We start from the raw sequence: 12,112 nt of genomic DNA on the forward strand, positions 1-12,112 counted from the left end.
TTTGCTTTTTTTTATGATAGATAAAATTATAAGTTTGGGACAAGAGTGATGACTCAGCAGTTAAGAGTACTTTTTACTCTTCTAGAGGACCCACGTTTGATTTCTAGAACCTATATCAAGTGGCTTAAACTGCCCATGAACTCCAGCTCCAGGTGGTCTCATGCCTTCTTTTGGCCTACATTGACGCACATACACACACACAGAAGGGGGGGGGGGGAAGCACAGATACATACACATGTACGGAAACAAAACATAAAAGAGAAAATACCCATGTCTGAATTAGACCCAAACCCACAACTTCATGAGTTAGGAATCTCTATATTCATATTCTGGCTTCAGTGTAAGAAAACTTGGCCTCAAGCTATGAATAGCGTCACACAGCTTTCAGCTGGAGAAGAGAACAGTAATGGCTATGTATCCTGGCTACACTCGCGAGTTAGCTCTGCCACAATATCAGGTGTGTACTCATCAGTAAACTGAAGATGAGGCACAGGAACGCCTCCTGTCTAGCTAGGACAGACAGGCATTCTCATTGTCCTGTCAGGCATTTCCATTGTGCTTGTACAATTCTTGTCCTGTGATGGCTTGTGTCACAAGCAAGTGTCACCCAAAGCTTCTCCTCGGGCTACCTGCCTGACTTCCTGGCTTCTAGAATTCCTCTCACATTTGTGTGAGCCTGAAAATGCACTTAGGTTCCCACAAAGCCTAGTCTAGAAGGGACAGCAACCGGTGTACATGAGCCGGGAGACCAACCAGAGTACAGAAGATACACTGGCACTGAGCAATGGTGGTCATCTGCTCCGCTGGGTACTCCCCGAGGCACAGCTTGCAGGACACCAGCGGGTCGAGGGCGAGGTCCCACGTGGGCCGGTACCTCGCTGTGGTCATCGCAGAACAGTCTGAAATGAGAAACATACACACTCAGACCTCCCTCCTGTGTCTTCCACAGAATTAAAGCGAGAATCCCATCTCCTGGTTAGAGTGGGGTGCAGTCGGGGAGGGGACAGCAAGTGACTGTGGATGGACACAAGGTCCTCTGTGGAGGGTTATCTCGGGTTCTTGCCTCAGGTTTGTGGGCAGTGATTTCACATTCTGGTGTGAAAATTGGAAAGGCCACCCACACCTATCCTCCCCTTCAACCCTCTGAAGCGCATCTGATCAAAGTGCCTTGGTGAAGCTAAGCAACCGTGGAAGGTTGGTTAAAATAGTTTCTTCTTGGATTTGACTCTTCTCCTGTTTGTAGTGGAGAAACATCTAAGGGGAAGGACCCAAGGAAGCCCATCTCTAAGGCTCTTCTTGTTCTCACACAGCATGCAGCCTCCCCAGTGAGATGCCGGCAATACCTTCAGCCCTATGTGCTTCTTAAGCAATCTCACTTTCTAGAATGTTCCCTTCTGGATAGTGAGGATCTCTGGCAGTCTGATTCACTTAAGAAAGTCATAACAAAACTTTGGGTAGAGTGCAGGGAATCTTATGAAAGAAGGGGGAGATAGTAAGACCTGGAAGGTTCTGGAGCTCCACAAGAAAAACAACATAACCAAAAAATCTTGGCCCAGGGGTCTTTTCTGAGACTGATATATCAACCAAGGACCGTTCATGGAGATAACCTAGAACCCCTGCACAGATGTAGCCCATAACAGCTCATTCTCCAAATGGGTTCCCTAGTAAGGGGACCAGGGGCTGTCTCTGACATGAACTCTTTAATCACCTCCCCCTGATGGGGAGCCAGCTTTACCAAGCCACAGAGTAATACAATGCATCAGTCTGACAATGCACCATCAAGACAGTCCTGATGAGACCTGATAGGTTAGGGTCAGATGGAAAGGGAAGAGGACCTCCGCTATCAGTGGACTGGGGAAGGGGCTTGGGAGCAGATGAGGGAAGGAGGGAAGGAGGGAGGACAGGATTGGGAGGGGACAAGAGTGGGGGCTACAACTGTGATACCAAGTGAATAAATTGTAATAAATAAGAAAATTATATTTAAAAAAAGAAAGTCAAATGTATACAGTAAACCTTCAGTGATGCTCACTCCGCACATTCCAGGACTTTCTCAGTCACATCACAAGCCACCTATGGCTGGCATCCCCTGACCATCCCTGTTTGCCTGTTGCACACCCGCTATGCTGTACTACCCATGCTGGCTGTTTGATCATCCATAGTGAGCTAGGCAGCCAAGAGGATGGTTGGAAGGGGGAAAAGGTGGACCTTGAAGCCCTCAGGTCAACACCTGTCTAAAGATCCTCCCAGAGATTGCCTTCTGTTTGCGTAAACAAATCCTTGCATCTGGAGATCTTAATTCTCACTTCAAGCCCTTGCTATTTGATTTTAAGCTTCATATACTTGCCTGGTACCTGAGACATTTAAATATGTGCTTTGTGAGTCTAGTAGCCTGCTTTCCAAACTCATGCTTGCCAAACTTGAAACTAAACAGCTTTCCACTAAAATCCCAGATGAACTTTCTCTCCATGTCTCTCTCTTCTCATGCTAAGATGAACCCTGATACAGAGGTGTGGCACACATTCTGCTTCATCTAAATCCCATTCTGAATGAAGCAGTCAGACAAGAATACCCACATCCCCCAAGTGAGAGCAGATAGAAAAGGTTTGTATCTTCTAACCTCTCCCTTATAGCAGATGGTTGTACTCATAATGACAAAGACATACACAGGACATAAATGAAAAGAAATATGACACCACTATCTGCAGCCACCAGCTCCAGCATCCACAAAGACTCAAAGATGTCTAAGGGATTTAAGAATGTGGTCTCAGTAAACAAAAGCTCTCTGGAAACACTGTCAAAGCTACACCCGGAAGTGTATCTTCTGGGTGACTCCATCCCACAGTGATGAGCATCACAACAGTCCAATCAGGAGGAAGAACACACTTAGTGTTTCTCATTAGAAACATGATACGAAGCAACCAGTCAGGAGCACAACCCTGTGTGTTTTGTGTTAGGACAGAACTAGTGTTCCCAAAACAAAACCCATAAATGGCACCATGTAGCTCCTTAACCTCTGTGGGCTTCAGTCTGCACATGTGTGCGAAGGGGTTGACTATCCCAGTCCATGGAAGAATGGGACAAGGGGGGAATCCTACAGAAGGCTTCCTCCTTCCTCTGTGATGTCTCATGCCAACATGACTTTATCACTCTAAGACAGTAGTTTTCAACATTCCTAACTGGTGTGACCCTTTGATATAGTTCCTCATGTTGTGGTGACCCTTCCCAAAACCACAAAATTATTTTGTTGCTATATTATAACTAAATTTTGTAATGTTATGAATCATAATGTGAACATCTGATATGCAGGACATTTGCTATGCATCCCCAAACGGTTATGACGTATAGGTTGAAAGCTGCTGATCTAAGAGAAGAATCTCATGACGCCACTATATTCTGCTGTTAATGTTAGATCCACTGTCTGAACAGTTTCCTCATGTTCTGTCAGCCAAGGCTCACTGTGTGCCTGTGTTACAAGCATTCAGTTAGGACAAACTGCCAGTTAGATTCCATGCCAGCTTCCTTTTGAGAAAGAAGGTATCTGGGACTCAAAGAAGGCAGCTCAAACGGCATACATACAAGACCAGTAAGATGCAATGACCTGTGGTGTGGGAACATGGCAGACACACGGAGAGCTCTGATCCCACAAGCAGACTTAAGGAGACAAGGGTGTGACCACAGTACTCTGGAATCAGGAATAAGGGCTACCAACTTGCATTCAGGGCAGGGAGTGGGTAGCAGCAAGGATGGACCAGGAGCTCCCACGGCAGCTAATGGCTGCAATTCACTTACTCTGCACTAAGTATATTTTCTATTGTTAAAAAAGGACTTACTGACACAGTTAAAATGAGTTTTAGATAGATGAAGTGGAGCCTTGAAGATAGTTTAGACATGTGCCCTAATGTAGCCAACAAGGACAGGCTCCTGAGCACAAGAGGATCTTGGGGTTTCTCAGTCTTGTAGGTGCAGAAGGACACTAGGATTATGGACTTCTCCTACCCTGATGGTGTGTTCATATAGAGCATGCCCATATACTGTAAATTTATTATTATTATTTAAATGCCAATGTACCCAAATTTAATATTATTATTTAAATGTCAACATGTTTTTTTAGGGATCCTGAGATCAGAGACCATGGTTTGCTGTTGCTTGGTTGTTTATGGTTCTCTGAATCTTTCCACGTTTAAATCTCTTAGGTGTTTTTCAAGGTTATACTTTACACTGTACAAAGTGACTGTGTTTAGATTAAGATGGTTACTAGTGCTAAAGGGTTCACAAACCTTATAAACAGTCCAGCTGAGGGCTGATAGGCCTCATACTCAAGATCAGAAATGTCCCCAGGGGGCAGCCTCTGCTAACTGATTTCGTGGTCCTGGAGGGTGGAAGGCAGGCAATAATTGCTGCTGAAAATGTCACATAGGCACAAGGTTCAGAATTTGCAGGGCACTGTGCCAGGGCATTCAGGAGAAAGGAATCAAATGGGCCTGGTTTCAATACCTGCCACACAGGTAGGCGATGTTGGAAGCTGAGGGAACCTCCTATTTTTTTCTCTCTGTAAAACCACTGCACATATGGAATTGCAGAGGAAGAAGACAGATAATACTAGCATGCTAAGCAAGAATCATTAACGTGTAACAGGTGAAGGAATTTGAAAAATACCCTATTGAGACTGCAAGGGGAAGAAAAGACAACAGCAGAGAAGGGACAGGACAAAAGTAATCTTCCAGGACAGTCAGCCCAACTGCTGGGACCTTCACAAGATGCAAACACCAAAACCTTGTTCGGTCATGTGCTGTACGATATGGTCGAAGACAGGCCATCTGCCTAGAATGGGTTATAGAATGCAGACAAGTAGAGTCTAACTGAATCCACAGAGTCCTGGGTCCTCAATCAACCAAACACCTCCCATAGGCTCTGGCCTGGGCAAGAGCAATTTCCTGCTTCCTCCACAGCCTCTGTCTCAGGCAGCTGCCCTATCCCATCTTACTTGTTCCCAAGACTTGTCCCCATCCCCCCAGCTTCAGCACCCCACTCCTCTTCCTGTTTACAGTCTCCCCTGGAGCAGCTGGGAGGGCTTGACCTGTATGATTTCCTTTCTTCCCTGTCCGTGCTTTCCGCTTGCCGCTTGCCCCCAGACAATAAGGCTTTCCATCGAAGTAGGCAAGGGACGGGTCAGCCTCTGCCCTTACCTCTGTCCCTGCCCTGCACCTTAAGCATAAGCAACTTCAAAAGCAGAACAGAATCCCACTTCAGGTGCCACGTTTGCATTCTGTTTCCTATGAAGTAGTCTTTGAACTATGCACAAAACCATACTTCCGATACAGAACATATAATAAAAATGTCTATGTTGTGTGAGTCCATCAGGGCCCTTGCACATACACAGGATGGCATGAATATGATTCTGTAAGGACTGCACAGCTGCAGACTTACAATAGGGATTTGCTCAGGGAATCACAAAGCATAGTAAAAAAAAAAAAAAAAAGTCTTTGTTTTCCTAATATGAACTCCAAGTCCTGGGAAGCAACAAACTATTTCAAGGGCATCTGGTCAATTACAAGCATGATTCAAGCAATTCAAAATGTTTGCAGGGCAAGATATTTATTAAGGTCAGCTGAAGTTACACAGAGAGCTGTGCTCTGGCAGAAGAGGAACGGACTTGAGGGCAAGAAAGAGTTGAAAGTGACTGAATGCCCACCATGGAAGACATCTAGCATGCTAATAGAAGGTAGACGGGGTTATCTGCCAAGAGTCATCTCATTTCCAGGCCCTTCCACCCAAACGTCTTCAAAACAAAGCAGGGGCAGAGAAGGACACCAAGCCCCTGCTCTCCACAGTCCTGCCCACGTTTCTTCTCAATCAAGCTTCCTTGCCACCCTCAGTACTTCTCTAAGCCCCAGCTTCTTTCTGTGCTCAGCTTCTGTGCCCAGGGCTCTATGGAGTCCTCGTGACAGCTCTGAATCTTTGGCTGACTCCTCTTTTCTCTCTCGGATGGCCCCTGGCATCCTCTGATGCTCGAGAATTGCAGCAGCAACAGCAGCAGCAGCAGCAGCAGCCACCCCTGAGAACCTGTGAGATCAATTTGGCAGGATCTACAGTCCCTAGCAGACAACCTCTGGGCAGCTTGTGAGTGACTGTCTAGATTATGTTAATGGTGGTAGGAGGAGCCTAACTGTGGTGGGCAATGCCACTCCATGAACTCCAGTTCTAGGCTGGATACAAAAGGAGAAAGTGAGGTCAGTGTCAGCGTTCATCCTCTGCTTCCTGATAGGGTTTACACCTCAGGCCTCTGTTGCCCTGCCTCTGCCACCAGCAGAGGCTGCACCCTCATACTGTGTGCCAAACGATACTCTTTCTTCCCCAAGTTGCTTAAAACAAGACGGGTAACTAATTTAACCTTTCATTTTGCAATTTCCCACCCAGACCCACTAAATCAGAACCTCAAAAGAGTGCAGCCACAGTAGGCAGCTGTGTTGTCAGGGGCTTTTGGGGAGTTAGGGATTCATCACAGCCCGCTCGCCACTGGTCAGCCTCATTTCATGTTAGAGTCCCCACTCACATCCACATGACTCTAGGTCCATGTAGGCTCATGATTCCAGGCACTGAGCTGAAGTTTGCAGAGTAATTTTCAACCATTCTTTACTGCAACTCTTTCCTGTTAAGTGTAGCCCTTGAAGTCCATGATACCACTCAGGTTCTGTCCTTACCTTCAAGTGCGAATATGTAATGGTCAGTGTTGTGATCCATCCTTCTAGACATGGCTCTCCATGGGCAGGTAGTGCCTAATTATAATAATCAAAGATAGAAGAGACAATGGGATCTGGGGCGATGGCTCAGTGGGTAAGAGCACTTGCTGTACAGGCATGAGGACCAAAATGGAGCCCTCGAACCTAAATAAAAGCCTGGGTCCACCTGTAACCCTAGCAATAGGGGTGGAGGTAGGGTATCCCTGGGGCTTGCTGGACATCCAGCCTGTGAAAGAAATGCAGCTACAGCAATTCAACCTGTGAAAGAGGCAGGATAGAAGCCCCTTTCTCCCAGAGGCATCATCTAATAAAGAGCCTGACACACGCCTACGACCTACAAAGGGCAGGAGGCTATAAAAGACAATAGACTGCCACCCAGCTGGACACTTTTGGGGTTCTTTTCTCAGGAAAACCCATTCTTGGGTTTTCTTTTCTTTTTTTCCTTTTCTTTTTTGTTTTGCTTTGCTTTGTTTCTAGATGGAATTTCTCTGTATAGCCCTGACTGTTCTGGCACTAGCTCTTTAGACCAGGCTGGTATGGAACTCAGAGATCTGCCTGCTTCTGCCTTCCAAGGGCTGAGATTAAAGGTGGGTGCCACCCCTTAATGATAAGCTTCTCCTCTTCCATGCTTAACATAAATGGCACAACTTTCTCTCAGTCTCTTTTCTCAGAGGCTTCTCTTAAACTCTAATCAAAGTGTCCCTTTGCTTTCTATTTAGTCCATTTCCAAATTATCTTATTAATGAGACTGAGGACCTCAGCTTCCTTGGTAACAACCCTAGTCATAAGATGAGGAACTTTGGGTTCAGAGGTCGGGTCTAAAGGGAATGGGGTGGGAAATGACAGGTCAGGATACCCTATGGTTCCCTGTGGCCTCTGTATGTGAGCACATGAGCATGTGTCTACCTAAGACATAGTACTAATCTTTCTTGTTCAGCACTTGTTTTCTCCACTGGCTTCAAGGCACCCCTGTCAGTAGGAGGCTAAAGATACACAAGGCAAAGACACTAGAAATCCTGGAATAACAGAATAGAACTGGAAGTTTAAGTAGGAACTCATGCTCAGCTTACTATAGAAGCAAACGGAAAAGATTTCTAGGCAGCATGCTGGTACAAACACTGGTTAACGTGTGTGTGTGCGTGCCTCCTTGCACATCAGCTGAGAGGACACAGTAGGAATGAGACTCTGCACAAAATGCATGCCATGTCCAGATCCTTAGTCCAATAAAGTGGTCCAATTTAAGGAACCAGAATAAACATGGTAAATGGCTGGTTCTAGCAGAGTCAAAAGGGTTCTTGAGAAGCAAGCCACAAAGCGAGGGCATGCTCAAAACAGCACACACTGGTGACGAACAAAGCCACCCAAAAGCTGAGAGACTACCAACTTCTAAGCGCTCTGAGCAGGGCTATAAACTGTGACCCCAAATACAAAAGTAATGTCCTTGCAACCACCACCAACAAAACCCAAAGATAACCAAACAGATAAACAGCTGAGGGGAATCTGACCAAAACAAAACAAAACAAAACAACAAAAACAAAAACAAAAAAACCAACAATAACAAAAAACAGACAAACAAACAAAAAACCCTCAAGCTAGGCATGATAGTTCATGCCAGCAACACCAGCGCTCAGGAAGCAGGGTGAGAAGGATGGTGACTTCCACACCAGGCTGGGCTACACAGGGAGACCCTGTCTCAAAATAAAAAAAATTAAAAAATTAAAAAAGAGAAGAGAGAGAAAAAAAACACATATCTTGTGCGAGAAAGTTCTGTTGGCCTCTGTAGCTACTTCCCCCGGGGAGATGAAGCAGAACTCAGACTCTAGGGTGGGCTGCACACAGGGACTGCCTGTCCAGGAGCACAGGAAGGAGGGTAGCAGGGTGATGTCACACTGTCTCTGCTTCAGACACACTGTGGGTGTCACAGTGGTCAGGCCAGGTGACAGTGGGCACCCCTGACTGATGCTTTGCCCTGTGGTCTCCTCCTTTAACCTACAAGCCTATTCTTACAGTGGGAAGAACACTGTACAAATAGTGATTTAGGAATATTTTAGAGAAGCCTTGACAATGTTCCATGAAATTGTCAGGGTCTTCCTTGAAATCACGTAAGTGTGCGTGACACTGACCCTGGAAGGTAAGGTGGGATTCTGGATAAAAATGAAGGAAGTCTGATAAAGGTTTTAGTGAGGAATGCATAAGCATGTTGACCATGATAATGATCCAACATGTCACCAGAGGAGCCGTGTCTGTGCGTGTATGTGTGTGCATGTGTGTTGGGAAACACTCTGGTCTACCTGTGACCTTCTTTTACCTCTAAATTCAAGCCTACCAATATCAACCAAAAATTGCACCAAATGACACATATTTTTAAAGCCTCCCCCTCCCCAGAAATGTAGGCTCAAAAGGAACAAATGACATTCCAAGCTAAGTTTTCCCAAGATACCACTAAAATCTAAAAAAAAAAAAAAAAATGTCTGGAATAAGCAAAGTTTACTCTTAATGGATTCAGAATTATCTCACACATTAAGGTTTTGATAAGCTAATTAATAATGTATGATAAATCCAGGAGGGCCCTGTGTTGGGGATCCAAAGGATCATGAAGTACCTTCTGTAAGAAGACAGCGCACTGATATGGCTTTGCACCATAAAGCCCATCTCTACATTAAAGTGTTGCAGTGGAAGAGCCAGGCAGACACATGAGCAAAGGACCAAAGAGGCAGCCTGCTGCCTGCCTAGCATGGACATCACTCAGGGCTGGACAGAGACCATTCACTAAGAGGACAGCCAGTGCCATGGAGTTACAGAGAAGTTCTAAGGGTCTGTATCCTTAACACACACCTGTCCAGGTGAGCTCACAGGCCAGTCCTTAGGAACTCAAGGACAAGAGCAGCAGCCACGACTGGACACTGAGATGGGTTGGAGGCTGCATGGGATGCACACTGACAGGCAACCACAGGCAGTGTGCTTTCCGCAGCTGTTCACAGCCCACACTTCCCCTCCTGAGTGCTCAGGGATTCACACTTGCATCATCAGCACAAGAGAAACAAAGGTTCACGTGGCTGTCCACATGGTTTCCAGAGCTCCTGTTGCCCACAAGTGGTGATAAAAACAAAGTTACAGCCGCACACAGGAAGAAATTCCTGCTAGGACCGCCTTCAGAAGACAGAAACACCAAAGACGACTCAGGCTGAAATGAAGATGTAACTGAAAAACCCAGTAACTCAACCAGGAAACCCAAAGGAAAGCCTTATGAGTAGAATGAATCAAGCAGAAGACAGGATTTAAAGATAAAATAGATTATCTAGACCAAATAAGCAAGGAATATGAATTAAAAAGGGGGGAAGGAACATAGAGGAAATGTGGGACCCCTTGAAAAACCAACTCTGGATTGTAGGCATGGAGGAGGGAAAGAACCCCAAGTCAATGGCATAGACCAGATCTTCAACAGCATCACAAGAGAAAATGTCCCTAAGCTAAGGGAAGACATGGCCATACAAGAAGGACACAAAACACCAGATAAAACCAGGAAAGAAAATCCCCGTGATACTCCTAAGTTAAAACACTTTATATACAGAATGAAAGAAAGTGTATTTGTCCTAGTTAGGATTGCTATTGCTATGATGAAACACCATGACCAAAAACAACTTGGGAAGGAAATGATATATCTGGCTCACATTTCCATAGCACTGTTCATCATCAAAGAAAGTCAGGACAGGAACTCACACAGGACAAAAACTTGGAGGCTGGAGCTGAAGCAGAGGCCATGAGAGTTGCTGCTTACTAGCTTGCTCATCACAGTCTGCTCAGCCTGCTTTCTGATAGAATCAGGACCATCAGCCCAGGTATGGCACCATCCACAGTGGGCTGGGCCCTCCCCCATCAATCACTAATTAAGAAAATGCTGTACAGGTTTTCCTATAGCCTGGTATTATGAAAGTGTGTTCTTAATTGAGGCTCACTCTTCACTGATGACTCTAGCCTGAGTCAAATTGATATAAAACTAGGCACTACTGTACTGAAAGCAGCAAGAGAAAAAAAAATGCAAGTACCACATAAAGGAAAAACCATTAGGGTAACAACTGATTTCTCGACAAAACCTGTGAAAGCCAAAAGATGGCTTCCAAGTCCTAAAATACTATGACAGCCAGCCCAGAAAATCTATCTCCTAAGTAACTGAAGTAAAAAGAAAAACTTACCATCATTTAAACAACCTAAAAAACTTATACCCAACAAGCCAAACCTAAAGAAAGTACAGGAAGCAATAATTAGAGAGGGGAGAGGAAGAGAAAATACAGAAGAAGGGAGGAATGTATAATACCAGTAAGGATGTCTGAAAAAGTCATAAAGAATGATGAAATGCTCCCTCCAAGAGCCCAAGCCATTAAACAAAACAACCAATACCAAGCAAGAGATGCCATCTTGAATTGTTGGTAAGCGTTATCCAAAGCATTAGACTATTGCTGTTGCCCTTGGTTGACCCCTAAAAGTACAAGATAAGTTTCTATTGCTAAAGTCACTATGCACTTCAGACACAGGGGCCAGTGGACTAGATTTCGTGGTACCAGGAGATGCTGTGTAAGTTTCCAAAGAAACAAAACAACCAATTGTCCTCCTCAGCCATGACATCTGTGAATCACAACAACCAGAATGGATGGCACAATAACCGTAAGGGTCCAGTAGTGGCACACATACCTGGGCAGTAACCAACAACTCTCTAATCAGATATAAGACCCACTCAACATGAGAGACATCATGTCTGATACAGGAAACCAACTACCCAGGACTACTGAAGTAATGATCTAGGAGGAGAACCTACAACCACTACTTTGCTAAACCAACGCAATCCCCAATGTATACTCTAAATATGTGTCCTTGTAATGACAGATAAGTGCAGTCCTCATGACTTATCAAGGAATCTTCTCTTTGTAACAAATGGAGACCATAATAAAAAACAAACAAAAAACAAAGCCAATCAATATTCAGAGCCATACAGCTCATTCCCAACAGTTATATCTATAAACCAATCTTGACTTAAGACTCAAAGAACACTGCAGAAGAGTAGAAAGATTGTAAATTCCAGAGATTAGAGATCAGGGAGTTTGCTGTGAGACTGTGTCTCCTAGTGACATTAGAACCTAGAACCATAAATTATCACCAACATGACTTCTTAAATATGAGCTGAACAAGGACAACACTAGTTTTTTTCAAAGTGGATAGGCGAAAACCCACCAGGCCTCAACCCTACACAAAGAACTATGGGCAACTAAGAAATTCTGAAAGCAAAAGCAATTGTCTTTCCCAGGGAAGAACATACTAACTAATTGGTGGCCCCATACCAAATGTTCAACCCTAAAAACATACATAGTAACATTATA

At 44.8% G+C, this 12,112-nt stretch overlaps 1 protein-coding gene across 6 annotated transcripts in view; it reads right to left on the reverse strand.

Annotated features, from left to right (window-relative positions):
- The window catches only part of Rnf144a (ring finger protein 144A), a 114,220-nt gene that overhangs the window by 36,892 nt on the left and 65,216 nt on the right, over positions 1-12,112 (reverse strand). For 5 of the 6 annotated variants that reach the window (XM_021651272.2, XM_060366340.1, XM_021651274.2 and 2 more), the window contains one exon: positions 754-899. The exons of the other annotated variant lie outside the window; for it this stretch is intronic. In XM_021651272.2, coding sequence (XP_021506947.1) covers positions 754-888 — 135 coding nt within the window. In that variant the 5' untranslated portion in view covers positions 889-899. The remainder of the gene's footprint in view (positions 1-753; positions 900-12,112) is intronic. 6 annotated transcript variants of the gene reach the window in all.

Source organism: Meriones unguiculatus, chromosome 1 (genome assembly GCF_030254825.1).
Source record: "Meriones unguiculatus strain TT.TT164.6M chromosome 1, Bangor_MerUng_6.1, whole genome shotgun sequence".
NCBI lineage: Eukaryota > Metazoa > Chordata > Mammalia > Rodentia > Muridae > Meriones > Meriones unguiculatus.